General features: G+C 54.5%; 5 protein-coding genes across 5 annotated transcripts; 3 read left to right on the top strand and 2 right to left on the bottom strand.

Annotated features, from left to right (window-relative positions):
• Window positions 1-788: 788 nt before the first annotated feature.
• BDP81DRAFT_316886 (uncharacterized protein) lies at window positions 789-3,251 on the top strand (the record flags this gene model as incomplete). Its single annotated transcript, XM_060584205.1, has 1 exon — window positions 789-3,251. The coding sequence occupies one exon, from the start codon at window positions 789-791 to the stop codon at window positions 3,249-3,251; it is 2,463 nt and encodes an 820-aa protein (XP_060446599.1).
• A 670-nt stretch (window positions 3,252-3,921) lies between these two features.
• On the top strand, window positions 3,922-6,073 carry BDP81DRAFT_347573 (cytochrome P450). Its single transcript, XM_060586145.1, has 2 exons — window positions 3,922-4,638; window positions 4,749-6,073. The coding sequence occupies exons 1-2, from the start codon at window positions 4,331-4,333 to the stop codon at window positions 5,959-5,961; spliced, it is 1,521 nt and encodes a 506-aa protein (XP_060446600.1). The 5' UTR covers window positions 3,922-4,330; the 3' UTR covers window positions 5,962-6,073.
• A 503-nt stretch (window positions 6,074-6,576) lies between these two features.
• Window positions 6,577-9,054, bottom strand: BDP81DRAFT_449074 (uncharacterized protein; the record flags this gene model as incomplete). The annotated part of the gene is made up of 3 exons (XM_060592361.1): window positions 6,577-6,999; window positions 7,056-8,280; window positions 8,342-9,054. 3 exons carry the CDS (start codon window positions 9,052-9,054, stop codon window positions 6,577-6,579), a joined length of 2,361 nt encoding a protein of 786 aa, XP_060446601.1.
• Window positions 9,055-11,055: 2,001 nt separating this feature from the next.
• BDP81DRAFT_316785 (Nin one binding Zn-ribbon like-domain-containing protein) lies at window positions 11,056-12,423 on the top strand (the record flags this gene model as incomplete). The annotated part of the gene is made up of 1 exon (XM_060584197.1): window positions 11,056-12,423. The coding sequence occupies one exon, from the start codon at window positions 11,056-11,058 to the stop codon at window positions 12,421-12,423; it is 1,368 nt and encodes a 455-aa protein (XP_060446602.1).
• Window positions 12,424-12,866: 443 nt separating this feature from the next.
• BDP81DRAFT_393659 (H/ACA ribonucleoprotein complex subunit 3) lies at window positions 12,867-13,104 on the bottom strand (the record flags this gene model as incomplete). The annotated part of the gene is made up of 2 exons (XM_060587851.1): window positions 12,867-12,877; window positions 12,930-13,104. The coding sequence occupies 2 exons, from the start codon at window positions 13,102-13,104 to the stop codon at window positions 12,867-12,869; spliced, it is 186 nt and encodes a 61-aa protein (XP_060446603.1).
• Between the last annotated feature and the right edge of the window lie 88 nt (window positions 13,105-13,192).

The following is a 13,192-nucleotide window of genomic DNA, read 5'->3' on the forward strand; positions in this document are numbered from 1 at the left end:
GCGTTTGACGTGTTCTAGAAGAATTCCATGGCATCCTTTGGTCTTTTGATCTGCCCCTCCAATGTTTGGTGGCATGTCATCCGCAATCGGCGGAATGCGGTGCTGGGCATTGTTTATCTTATCATATATCTCCATCTTATCGAGTATCTTATCGATTGTGGCTAAATGTCGGGACGGAGTGCGTGTGTGCCGTGCCCGCAATGGGAAGGGACGCGGCTGGAACGGTGAGACCCACTCCTAGAACGCCAAGCTCCAATCCCAGACACGCAGTGAGTTGAAGTTGAAGGAGAAGGAACTCCTGGTCGTGCACGGATGCTCTCCGACACGTCCGGAATCCACGACGGGTCGCCTGGATAACTGGCACAGCTGGATGCCATTTCTGGTTCTGGTTCTGGCCCTGCCTTTCTGCGACGCTCAATCCGTCCCTTGCCTTGCCCAGTCTGATCTCCTATGTCCCTTTTTCCGTCCATCTATTATTCACAATTCGGCCTGCGAAGCTTGTTTCTGCTGTCGAGTTCCTCACTGACACTAGCGCGTCCACTCCATTGAGACAACGCCATCATCCTGTTCACTCTTTCGTCATTCTCTCTTTGTTCCAGTCTCGCTTCTGTTCCTGTTGCACAGCTTAGGGAATTGCCATCTGCGACCATCCGAGTCGCGGCCCGCGAACCCAGGAGACAACAACATGGCTATCTAGCCAACCCCTCAATCGCAACGCCCTCACTTGCGGAAGACCGCAGGCTTCCCCGAATCGACTTTCTCAACATCATGAATTGTAGTCTCTCACTATGGACGATCCATGGGGCTCCCCGTGGGCATCTACCGACAACACAAATGCGCCCTCTACCAGTCCCTCCAAGACCATCATCGAACCTCCCCCACCCGCTTTCCTCTCCACCCCGAGCAACCTGAAGCTACCTTCCAGCCAGTCAGCCTGGCTCGATGACGATGCCTTTGGCGATTGGGCATCCCCCGACGCGGGACAGCCTACGAATGCATCTCCGTGGGCTTGGGGAAACGATGCTACGCCGATTGAAGGTCTGACACCGAGTTATGAACCCAGACCGAGACAGAAGAGCAGCACGCCCAGATGGCCTCGAAGCCGATCACCCTCGCCGGGGCTGCGACCTCCCATTACTCCCAACACCGCCCCTCACATGGCTTCCCCAGGCCAGCCCTCACCCGACCCCTGGGCGAACCACGTATCGACCTACACAAAAGATGACCCCGAACCGTTAGCGGATCTTCCCCAGATACCAGACGTGCCTCCGCTTGTGCTCGAGCAAGCGCAGATCGGTCTGGGTTTGACGAATCCTCCCAATGCGTTTGAGAAAGAATTCATTGCCCATACACCAATAACAACACAATTCGCCGAATCCCTTGCCGAACCCTCACACGAGTACCTACAGTTCAGCGATACCCCGATTTTCGACCGATTCCCTACTACCCCTGAGCAACGTCGCGATGCTGCTCATTCATCAGCCTCAGCCTCGTCTGACAACGATGACGAAAACGACGACCAGACAGACGCGAGACACGCCGACTCCCCCATAACATCCATTGAAGACAATGCCTTGCCCAAACCTGCACAGAGGAAAGCTTCTGGCAAGGTTCTGGAGCTCGTTGAGATGTATGATGGCATTGCCAAGCGAACCACAGATTCCCCTGAGCGGGCGCCTTCCTTACGCCGTAGTGTAAGCCGAGAACCAGACGCTCACCCAGAACATCTGCAACCTGGCCAAGAAATCGCCAAAGGCGGCGGAGCAGCTGGGGACCAGGAGCATACGGAATCTCGCGATACAACAGGTTCAACCGCGGAGGAATCTATTGACCAAGGGAGCAAAGCTGGAGAGGGCCCCGTCAAGATCGACAAACCGACACGCCCAGATCATGAGCCCTTCAAGGTTGACCTCCAACATCTCGAGCGTCTCCTGCCAGACATCACCTTGGATCCATCAATCTCCCCCGCAGATGTACCGGATCGAGTCATACATGACAGCTTCGCGAGCATCTCTGAGCGCAAGATGTGGTACCGATTATCTCGCCACGAATCTCTGCGTAAGCATAATGCGGGAGACGACGACAATTATGTTCGGATCAACTGGACAAATTCCACTCTCCGGCAAGAAACTTTGAAGACTGTTCGTCGTTGGATAGAGGAAGATTCATTCGGAGGACGGCCTTTCCGCGGAGGGCTGGCACGAAATGCAGGCGGCAAAAGCTTTGGCTGGGACGCGACAACAGCAGCATCTCCGGTCGACCTCGACAGAGTATTCGGCCGTAAGGCGAAGCGGAAGGCGTCTATCCATCGGCCAACGCACTCAATAAGCGGCCTGCCTTCTCTATCGGCGGCCCCTATACTTCCTGGCTCTACGGGGAGCACGCCAGCCATGGGACAAGGCAACGACAACTGGGAAGGCCTCGCGACGTTTGGTTGGAGCAGCGGGTCTGGTGATATAAAACCAACAACGGGAACACCGGTACAAAATCCTCAGGCCAAGGGCATACCACTGCCTCTGGCTTTCACCGGATTTGATAATGCGCCAAAGTCCCATGCGTCCCTGCCGGCGTTTCTCAAGCCGATCGCGCCGACTCCTCCACCAGCATCAAGCACCACAAGCTTAAAGGAGGTGGAAGACGCGGACGCGGATGCGGATGCGGATGCGGAGGACGATGAATGGGGAGACATGGTTTCTCCAACGACGGCTGAAGCAACGGATTCCACTTCCCTTCCCAAGACTAGTTGGGATTCGTTCTCGACCAACCCGCTAGCCGAAGTCACGAGCATACCGCCTCCCGATGCTTTCCTGACTAGCAGCCACCCGGGAGCCGATGCAGTCCGCACCGGGAATAACAAAGAAAATGATTCCCGTAACAAATCAGGACTATGGGATATTGGCAATGTCATCAGCAGCCCCGCCCCCGCCTCCACACCTTCTGCGGCAGCAGGCGTACCCCAAAGCCAAGACGGCCCTCTCAGCCCGTCAGTAACATCTCCATACACATTCAGGCCGTCGTCTACGGTTAAGCGACCAGCAAATATCTCCATCGCAGCCACTTTCAACGACCCGCCGGACCCATTGCTGTCTGGTATAACCGGCGTATCTGCAGGTGGGCCTGCCGAAACCCAACGCACAACGGGCTTCCAGACGCCTTCCACGGCGCTGCCGCCCAAGACGAGCACCGAGGATTATGATTCTGTGCAGCAATTTGTGCGCGAGCTGCCAGATTTATCGTATATGCTTAGATGAGCGTTTTCTCTGGGTCATTTTTGACACTACTCACATAAAGTACCTCGACGCAAGCTAGGGTAGAAGCGCGAGAGGACGGGGCATTTAGGTAGCGTTTTGCTGTACCCATACTTCATTCTTTCTATCATCATTTAGCCATACACCTAAAGTATACATGTATATTGCATTCATTCCGGCGTTTGGTGGGCATTGGAAAACCCCATGGGGCCGTATGGCAGAGGCACCTTGGACAAGGGCCTCCTTCTGGCATATATCGTATATAGGGAGTGGTTGTACAATCTAGGTATGCATAGTATTTGACTCAAGCACATCATCTTCTTCGCATGCCTCGGTATGCCCTCGCGATGAAGAGAGCTCCGTGTTTAAACCCGAGGCAACGCAAATCTCGGAGGCGTATGAAGTGCGGCCAAGCCGTTTTGCGTGGCCGAGCACATCCACCTGTGGGTTATGCCAGCGGGCCGTTTGGCCGGAAAGGATGGGCATCTCCCGTGTCAGAGCCCGACTCGCGATCCCGACTTTGACTGCCGTCTCGACCGTGATTGCCGTACTCAGTGCCGTGCGGGGACTCGCGGGGACTCGCCGGGACTCGCGAGGGGGGGGATTTAGGACACTTGTTGCGGGCTGGCTGTGTCAAAGGGGGCGTCGTCTGGTCTTAGCCAAAGTATTTGGACGGGGGAGGGGAGAGGCCAAGCGCTCAAGAGTCAAGGGGCCGTGTCGGTTCTCCGCGCCCCGCGATATCCACCAGGACTGGGTCTCAAAGAAAGCTTAACGCATGGCGTAGCGTCACGGATGTCTCGGTTTGTTATCATCTTTTTTTTTTAAATGGCTGCTGCTTGGGTTCAGTAACGTAACTTACCTTGCCTAACACCCAAGTACGGATACTCACGAGAAACAAGTACAAAGAAGGCCCCCCCCCCGGGCGTCCACATGTCGACAACTTTCTGATTCTTCCCGTGGAACTCTACATCTGCTTCAAGTCCGTCGAGGCCCTCTTTTTTCTCATATATGAGCTCTTTCTAGCCTCTCTCTTCTCTTTACCTGGTGGATCGGCTTTCATTCATGACGAGAAAATCTTGACCATGGCCATTCTAGAGCTTCTCATCACGCCTTGGGCACCGGCCCTGCTGGTAGTAGGCGTAGCTGTCTACTACCTCTACCCTTTCTTCGTCACATTCGGTTCCCTTCGTGGAATTCCAGCACCGTTTCCAGCACAATTCACCAATTTGTGGCTTCTCTCCGTTGTCCGGAGAGGCACGCGATACCTCACTGTCGATGAGATCCACAAGAAGTTGGGGCCCGTGGTTCGCATCCAGCCCAACCACGTGAGCATCGCCGACGATGAGGCCATTCAAGCCATCTACGGCCACGGCAACGGCTTCCTCAAGGCGTAAGTTTCTCACTCATGAATGGGGGCTATACACTCACTCAGTGGCCTCCAAACTCAAGTCCCGAGCCAAGACCACTCAATGTTTGAACCAAAGACTGACCCTGCACCAGAGACTTCTACGACGCCTTCGTCTCCATCCGGAGAGGACTCTTCAACACCAGAGACCGCCACGAGCACTCCCGTAAGCGCAAGATTGTGTCGCACACCTTCTCCGTAAAGTCAATTGGTCAATTCGAGCCGTATATGCACGAGAACCTGGCCCTCTTCGTCCAGAAGTGGGATGAACTCGCCAAGAACAACCCAGCCGGCGCCACCATTGACTGCTTGAAATGGTTCAACTATCTGGCATTTGACATTATTGGCGATTTGGCGTTCGGCGCGCCATTCGGCATGCTTGCCTCCGGCGCTGATATCGCCGAGGTCCGCGAATCCCCCAACAGCCCGCCCATCTACGCACCCGCCATTGAGATTTTGAACCGCAGAGGCGAGGTTTCTGCCACTCTTGGAATCATGCCTGAGCTGAAGCCCTGGGCAAAGTACATTCCGGATCCCTTCTTCAGCCAAGGCTTGGAGGCCGTACAGAACCTCGCGGGCATGGCTATTGCGCGTGTCAAGGCTAGACTGGACAACCCGCCCGATATTGACAGACTTGATCTTCTTGCGCGCTTGATGGAGGGACGTGACGACAAGGGACAGCCGCTGGGCAGAGAGGAGCTCACGGCCGAGGCATTGACGCAGCTGATTGCGGGTAGCGACACGACATCCAACTCTTCCTGCGCGCTCCTGTACCACGCTGCGAGAACCCCTGGTGTATTGGAGAAGCTGCAAAAGGAACTCGACGAGGCCATCTCCCCCACCGTTGATGTCCCGACCTACGAGATGATCAAGGACCTTCCCTACCTCGCCATGGTTATTGACGAGACCCTTCGGTACCACTCTACCTCTGGCATCGGTCTCCCGCGTCAGATCCCGGAGAACTCGCCCGGCGTCACCATTCGCGGCCACTTCTTCCCTCCCGGCACCGTTCTCAGCGTTCCCTCGTACACCATGCACCACTCCAAGGAGATCTGGGGACCTGACGCCGACGATTTCCGTCCCGAGAGATGGGAGTCGCTGACGCCGAGACAGAAGAATGCTTTCATCCCGTTCAGCACTGGACCCAGGGCTTGCGTTGGAAGGAACGTGGCGGAGATTGAGATGAAGCTCATTGTCGCTACATGGGCTAGGAGGTACAAGGTTGAGTTGAGACAGGAGATCATGGAGACGAACGAGGGATTCTTGAGGAAGCCTTTGGCATTGGACATCAACATCAAGATGCGGTGATTGTGCGACTGTACGGCAACAAAACGTTGCTCTGGGACTCTTTAGATTGTCATGGCAGGGTATATAGCGCCTGCACTTGCTTTCAATTGATTCTCGACCTTTTCGCTCTCAACTATGCTCGTGGAAGCTTGTCACATTCATGCCACGCTGTATCTTTCGTCGTGTTGTCTCATTTATCGTGTGCCCTTCGAAAGCCAGCTGTCGCTATCTTTGTCGCTTTACAGTTCATGTACACGGTTACTGCCAAGTCTCCCTAATATGCAGCGATAAGTGCCAGGTGTTCTCGCTCTGGACTAGACCCTGGCAACGTTGCATATGCCTCGACGGAATAGCAGCCAGTCTTATAAGTGCCGCGGAGATAGCATCAATGTTGCCGTGCATCCGGGAAGCTTCTCAATCCAACCTGCTCGGACGGTGAAGAAATAATCCACACGCCGGCGGGATAAGATGGGTCAACATGCGACTTCAAGGTTCTGGTCATAGGAGGTTTGGCCAATATACTTGATAAAGCTTGAGATGTTTATACAGGGACCAATCGTATGCATCCAATGTCTCTTTAAAGTTTGCTCCAGGGCCCATGATTTTCGGTGTACATTCCCGTGTACCTCTCCGGCACTAGAACTCTCCCTGGAAATCGCCTTGTGCCCACTCATTCGAGAACCATGCCAAGGAATCCAAACCCATGGGTTCCATGTTGAAATCGAGACTGTCAAGTGCTCCCTCGAATGCATTATTGACCTCTAGTGAGCCAAGCGCAGTGGGTTGTGGTGGTACAGGTGCTTGCTCATCTGGCTTGTTGGCTTCAGGAACCTGTATGTCCTCCCACGCGCCGATGCCAAATGGTCGATTGGTGAGCTCATCGGCCGCCGGCGCGCCTCTGTCTGGATCATCCGCCAGCTGTACCTGCTTCGCGCGAGCAAGGCGGATTCGCTTAGCACCGTCACCGTTTCTTTCGTCCTGGGGCTCCTCGCTAAGTAGCCGACTAGGGGTAGCTTGTATAGAGAGACCATGATCCATGAGTCGTTGAAGATCGGCTTGCTGAGATCACCAATCAGCATACTCATTAACAAGAGGAACACGCTGAAGTTACTTACAATTGAGACTGCAGCTGTTCCAGAGCAACAGCCCTTGGTTACCTCAAGACATATTGAAGCCTTTTTGCGAAGGATATCCGGCGTGAGACCGTACTCTTCCGCGTTTAAATGGTAGATATAGTATAGCATGCGGATACATTGATACGCGCATACCGGCATGTCGAGGTCCGCAACGGGGTAATGGTCTAACGCCCTGATGGAGGTGAACATGTTTGACATTTCCATCGCATGCTCATAGCACTGGCGTTGACATCCGGCGATGAACTCGGGACCAAGCCGTTCAGCAGCCGACCGAGTCAAAGAATCGCGAAGCCCAACGAGTCCTATCCTGAAGAGATCACAGTTGCATTGCCGCAACCAGACATGTATCATGATAAAGACGCAGAGACGGGGGGAGTATGCTCGCAACCGTAGGCTGTTGTCGGACCAGCGGAACGACACAGGTAAGCGCTCAGCAAAGTCTGAAAGCTCTTTTGCAAACGACTGAAGCTGTTCCTGCAGGCGCCCGAGGTCATCGTTGGAACAATTCGACGCTCGCTTGGCGAACTTGAGAATTCTGCCGCGGAGCCAGAGGATGCGCACGTGTAACGCTAAGCTGCCAATGTCGTCGTTCTCGGACTCATCGGGACTAGGGACCAGCGGCCGTAACGAAGGCGGCGCAAGATCGAATTCAAAGTCTCTTTCATTGCACGGCAGGGAAATATGAATCGTCTCTGGCGTCCACAAGGTAAGATCACGGTATCCTCCAGCCATGCCCTGATCAATCATGAATAGTGCCCACATCAGGCGGCGTCTTGATTCCTGGGCGAGGAAACAGAGATCGGGGTTGTCGTAGTTGAGTCGGAGAGCCGTGGCGAATCTGGCCGCGGTGGCAGCAAGCATGAAAGCGCTTGAGAAGCGTCGAGTCAAGATGCGATACTTGATTATAAGAGCAAGTGTTTGAACTTTGATCGTTGACGCATTCTCGAGGCCCTTCAGAATGAGACTCTCAGACTCGTCGATGCATTTCTCCCCATACTCTCTCGTTCCCGGCCCAAGGTCAGTGAGAATGCTCGTGATACCGATGAGAGCCAGCAGCAGCGGCCGATCCAGACCACCAACGTTATGCCGCTGCATGAGAGAGGCTCGATGAAGGAAGGACAACATGGGAATATGATGAACATGGCGGAAGAAGTTGTCCAGAGCTCGACTTATCAAAGACTCGAATTGAGGATCAGGTGCCGAGCTGATTTCAGTCAGTGGATAAGGTACGTGAAGGAGTGAGAGGACAGTGAGAGTGAGCCTACAGATCATGATTAAAGGTGCTCGGAGTGTTGGAGGCCATGGCATCGGCCATGGCGGCATCGGAATCGTGTGCCGCATCTTCTCTGGACAACGACCGACGGTTCCGCGCGTCACGATTGGTAGCGGGTGCTGAATTTGATGAGGTTGGTGATCTGACTATGTGGTCGACGAGACCCGGAGGGTTGATGCTCAGCCGGGTGCGCTTGGAAGCTCTGTAGACACACTCGATGCCTTGAGTACGACATCGATCACACGCCGGTGTGTGGCCACTACATCGAGCTTTACGTGAGTGACAGCTCTGACATGCTTGCCGGACACGGCGTCTCGGCAGGGGAAAGGTAGGAGCAGCAGCGACACCATTAGCATCGGAAGATGGGTCTTCGTAGGTACATGAGAAACCGAGGCGTTCGCAGTTGCTGCAAATGTCGCGCCGGCCGTCGCAGCGGACCTTACGGGCCCGGCAGGTGATACATGTCGTCGCCGAGGACCGCTTTGTCGGTTTCGGAGACACGGACGAGGCTGCGGCTGAGGCTGTCACGGTGGTAGCTGCGGCGGCGGCCAGGTCTGCGGTTGCGTTTGCCGTCGTTGAAGCGGCGGCAGTGGTGGCAGCGGCTGTCGGTGGTTTGTCGGGTCGGAGGTGATGTCCAAGGTTGTCGTTGTTGTTATTGTTGACGCTGCTGTTGCCGATGGTGTTGCTACCGTACAAGTCTGCCATTCTCCCAATTACCTCGATAGGCGCGCGCCCTCGTTGCTCACCGGAACTAGGCGGCGCGTACAATAGACATGGAGAGACAGATGAGGCTCAGTCTAGGGCTCATGGATTGCCCATTCCGGAGAGAAATCGGCGTGGGTCTCTTTGAGCGCGCGCAGCCGCAGCGTGTCTACCTACTGTTTCCGTTCCGAGTTGCGACTAGGTATGCAGGAGAAATCCGGGGAACAATCACACTGTGTGCGACTGTGCAGCTTACTTGACGTAAGGTAGGGGCAGAGTGAGAATTAACAGTTTAGTTTGGGGATACGGAGGACGGGGAATGCGTGGGAAGAGAGAAGGCGACGGAGGAGACTGACTATGGGAGATGCTCCGTGACCGAATAGTGAACTGTGCATGTGTCTCTCGGCACCACACTCGTTCTCACTTCTCAATTCTCAGTTAAGCCCCGGCAACGGTCTCTCACAGGGGGACAATACCCTTCAGTCCATGTACGTTCCTGGCACAAGTCATAGCCGCAACCGGGGGCTTTCGGGGTGTCTCTGGGACCTTGGGAGGTGGCATTGATTCCTTGGTATCGGAGCTTTCAGGCGAGCTCAGGTGAACAAGCCGACCATGGCTGGGCGTTCATTAGTGGAGTGTGCTTCCCTGTTGCTGCCAGCGCAGCTCCCCGAAAATCTCTCCGGCAGGATGGGCAGGGCGAGGAACTTTGTGTCTAGGAACATCCACTAATACCCCCCAGAGACCTTGTGAGTCTATAAGGCATACAAGACAAAAGGCACTTCAACTCACGGGGATTTAACCAAGGCAAAGACGAGTTCAGTCGTAAGTCGAGTCCGGATACCTTGGCTACAGCAGGCACATGTCTCTCACCAGATTGACCTTCATCCACAAGCCGCGCCAAAATGACGGTGATGAGTCAGTTGGAGAACCATCCACCCAACACCACTCCCTCCGGCAAGAGGGGCGGCTCTCGGCAACCTGTGTGGCCTGAATGGCTTACATCTGAGAAACTGTGAGACTGTTGCGAACAGAGTCTGACTGGCTGAACGCTGAACGGTCTGTCCGGCTGTCGGCTTTGGAAACAAGGCCGATTGCCGCTCCCGAAAGCCGCTCTCGAGAAACATCTCAAATACGTTGTTTCTGCGTTTCGCACGCCATCGCAATTTGACCAATAATTACCTTGAGCTCTTCTCCGAGGCATTTGAGAGACTCTCATCCGTATTCCTCCAAAGCTTGATGTACTTGCTTTGTGGTTATTAGGCCGGGGGCTGTGTCCAGTACTGCCCGACATCCGAACTAAGCACCCCTCGCCCTTCATGAGAGCTTCAACGTCCTTGGTGCCGTCACGCGGGATCCAGGTTCTGATATGCTTCGAACATAGGCATTGAGTCTTGCTCAGGGTCTCATAGCGGTCGAAATCTGCCTTGGTTGTCCCCCCTCCACATAATGACCGTTTTACTTCGAAGATTGTAAGTCTTTTTGTTGACATCTCGAGAAACTAAAGACAAGGTACCTAGTCTGCACTATGCTACTACTTCGTGGCGTCCTTTTCACTGCAGGTTCCAGCAGTTCCAAGTGACAGAAGCCCAGTTGAATACTTATAGTAGTAACACATATTATAACACATTGTATAGGTAGCTGAGAGTCCGGATGAATGCTTCACGTTTCAATCCGGATTTGGATCCGCTACACCGAGAAGGCGGTCAAGGATCCTCGGTGAGAGGAGGCGGTCAAGGTGTGGCCTGGTGGCGGTGCGGGGCTTGACCGAGCGAAAGGAGAGGGGTGGTCTGGGCTGTCTTATCGAGAAAAAACTACACCCCACCACAACCCCGCGATAGAGAAATTTCCCATTCCATTCAAAATCATTCGCCGCACTGCCCGTTGCCTCAACATCAGCCTGCATACGAACCCCCTGACACGATCTGCATTCGAACGTTTTCCTTAGGAATCCGCTGTTTTTGACACAGGAGCCTTTGACAAAAATCGAAAAGTCGACGCGCCATCATGTCCAACGATGCCGTGGCTGCTCCCGCGGTCGCAAGCCCAACTGTGGTCGAGGAGCGCAAACCCATCCACGCTCTTGTGCTGGATACCGGCCCGTTGATCAAGAACGACCCTCCTGTCAGCACTCTGCTCGCACAAGCCGATGAGCTCTACATGCTGCCCTCAATTGTCGACGAAATTCGCGATGTCAGCACCCGCACTCGAGTACAGACAACCCTCATGCCTTTCGTCAAACTTCGCAACCCCCGCCCCGATAGCATCAAATTTGTGTCTGACTTTGCGCGCCGGTCCGGTGATCTCGAGGTTCTCAGCAGACCCGATTTACACTTGCTTGCCTTGACCTACGAACTCGAGCTTGAGAAGACTGGAGGCGACAAGAACCTGAGGAAACAGCCGGGTGCGCGGACTCCCAATGACAAGGCACCCAGCGCCGATGCCCCGGTACCGGGAGCTGAGGTTGGAACCGAGTCACAGGAAGAGCCCGCGACTGAGAGCGCAGAAGTGGCGGAGTGCGCCCAGGTGCCGGAGGGCACAACGATTGAACAGAGTGCCGAGGAGACACAGACTGAAACTCAGCAGAGCGCGACAGTGGAAGCCTCGTCATCGGACGCTGAGACGACCCAGATTACACAAGATATGAGCAACCTCGAGGTGGATGACAAGGCAACATCCGAGCCGGCTGTATCAAGCGTTGCTGGCGCCAACGAAGCTCAAGGGGATGAGTCAGACTCCGAAGACGGCTGGATCACGCCGTCCAACGTGAAGAAGCAAAAGGAGAAGGACAGCAAATTGCTGCAGCCGACTGCGCCTGCGATTGACATCAAGGTCGGTATCCTCACCTCTGATTACGCCATGCAGAACGTTGCCCTGAGAATTGGGCTCAATCTGCTCTCGCCGTCCATGTCGCGCATCACCCAACTCAAGACTTGGGTTCTGCGGTGCCACGGGTGCTTCCAGGTCTGCAAGAAAATGGACCGCCAGTTTTGCCCTAGCTGCGGACAAGCCACTCTGATTCGCACGTCTTGTACGACGGAAGAGGACGGCACCTTCAAGATCCACCTGAAGCGCAACTTCCAGTGGAACAACAGAGGCAACGTTTTCAGCATCCCCAAGCCCTCCGCCGGTACAGCCAGCGGCAAACTTTCCAAAAACGCCGGTGGCAAGAACAACTGGGGTACCAACCTCATCTTCGCGGAAGACCAAAAGGAGTACGAAAGAGCTGTGGGTGACAAGCATCGTGCTCGGCGGAGAGATCTCATGGACGAGGATTACCTCCCAAGCATTCTTACAGGCGACCGCCAAAGCGGTGCTAATGGCAAGGTACGACTGGGTCCGGGAAGAAACATTAACGGTCGCAGGAGGAGATAGAGAGGCAGTAGCTGGTTGGAAGCTGATGTTTATATGTTCTGCATGATACCATGATAGATCCCTCAAAAGGCAGGAAAAGGGCCGCTCAATGAAAGAGTCAAACGGATGGGAAGAACAAAAAACGAGGTTGAATTTTAGATGTGTCGCTCTGATTTTGGGAACTGCAGAGCAATCTATCGTAACACGGACCTGGTAAAAAGACTCCGATGATCCCCTGAATGCAAGCCTTTCCCCAACGCCAATTGTTTGTATACCAGAGCTTTTAGTCACGAGCCTTTCACAGTGCGCAAGGGCTTCGTTGCTCCCCCTTCGTGCCAGACCATGCCTCATGCTCCATTCGTTGTAGAGAGGTCGTTCTCAGCGACGCATGGAATCGTGAACGAGCTGGAATCGATCGGCCGGGTGTAGAGTTTTTTCGATTGCTTCTTATGCAATTGACGAATTTACTCGGTCTCTGAGAACATCATTAGAGCGATTCCAGGTCGAAACAAAGGCTGGAGACTTACTCTGCTGGGTAAGGAGAAGGTTGAAGCGACGCTTCAGCGTCACGCGCTGGCGCGACCACTTGTCATCGGGAGAGAAGCGGGCAGGGTGGGCGGACTTGGTGACCTTGCCGTCAACCACCTTCTTGAGGGTGTAGACACGGCTACCCGCCTCATCGAGAGTGTACATCAAATGCATCGTGGAAGTCGGGGGGGGTGATGGTCGGGTTTGGTGTTGATTTGTCGGTGGGTGATGATCATTGTGCAACGCCAGGCTGGAGAAACTT

This window comes from Colletotrichum phormii, assembly GCF_030913505.1.
Source record: "Colletotrichum phormii strain CBS 102054 chromosome Unknown BDP81scaffold_8, whole genome shotgun sequence".
NCBI lineage: Eukaryota > Fungi > Ascomycota > Sordariomycetes > Glomerellales > Glomerellaceae > Colletotrichum > Colletotrichum phormii.

Coding starts and splice junctions, on each gene's coding strand:
- BDP81DRAFT_347573 (XM_060586145.1), top strand. CDS start 4,331: ATGGCCATTCTAGAGCTTCTCATCACGCCTTGGGCACCGGCCCTGCTG. Junction 4,639..4,748: donor GGCAACGGCTTCCTCAAGGC/GTAAGTTTCTCA, acceptor ACCCTGCACCAG/AGACTTCTACGACGCCTTCG.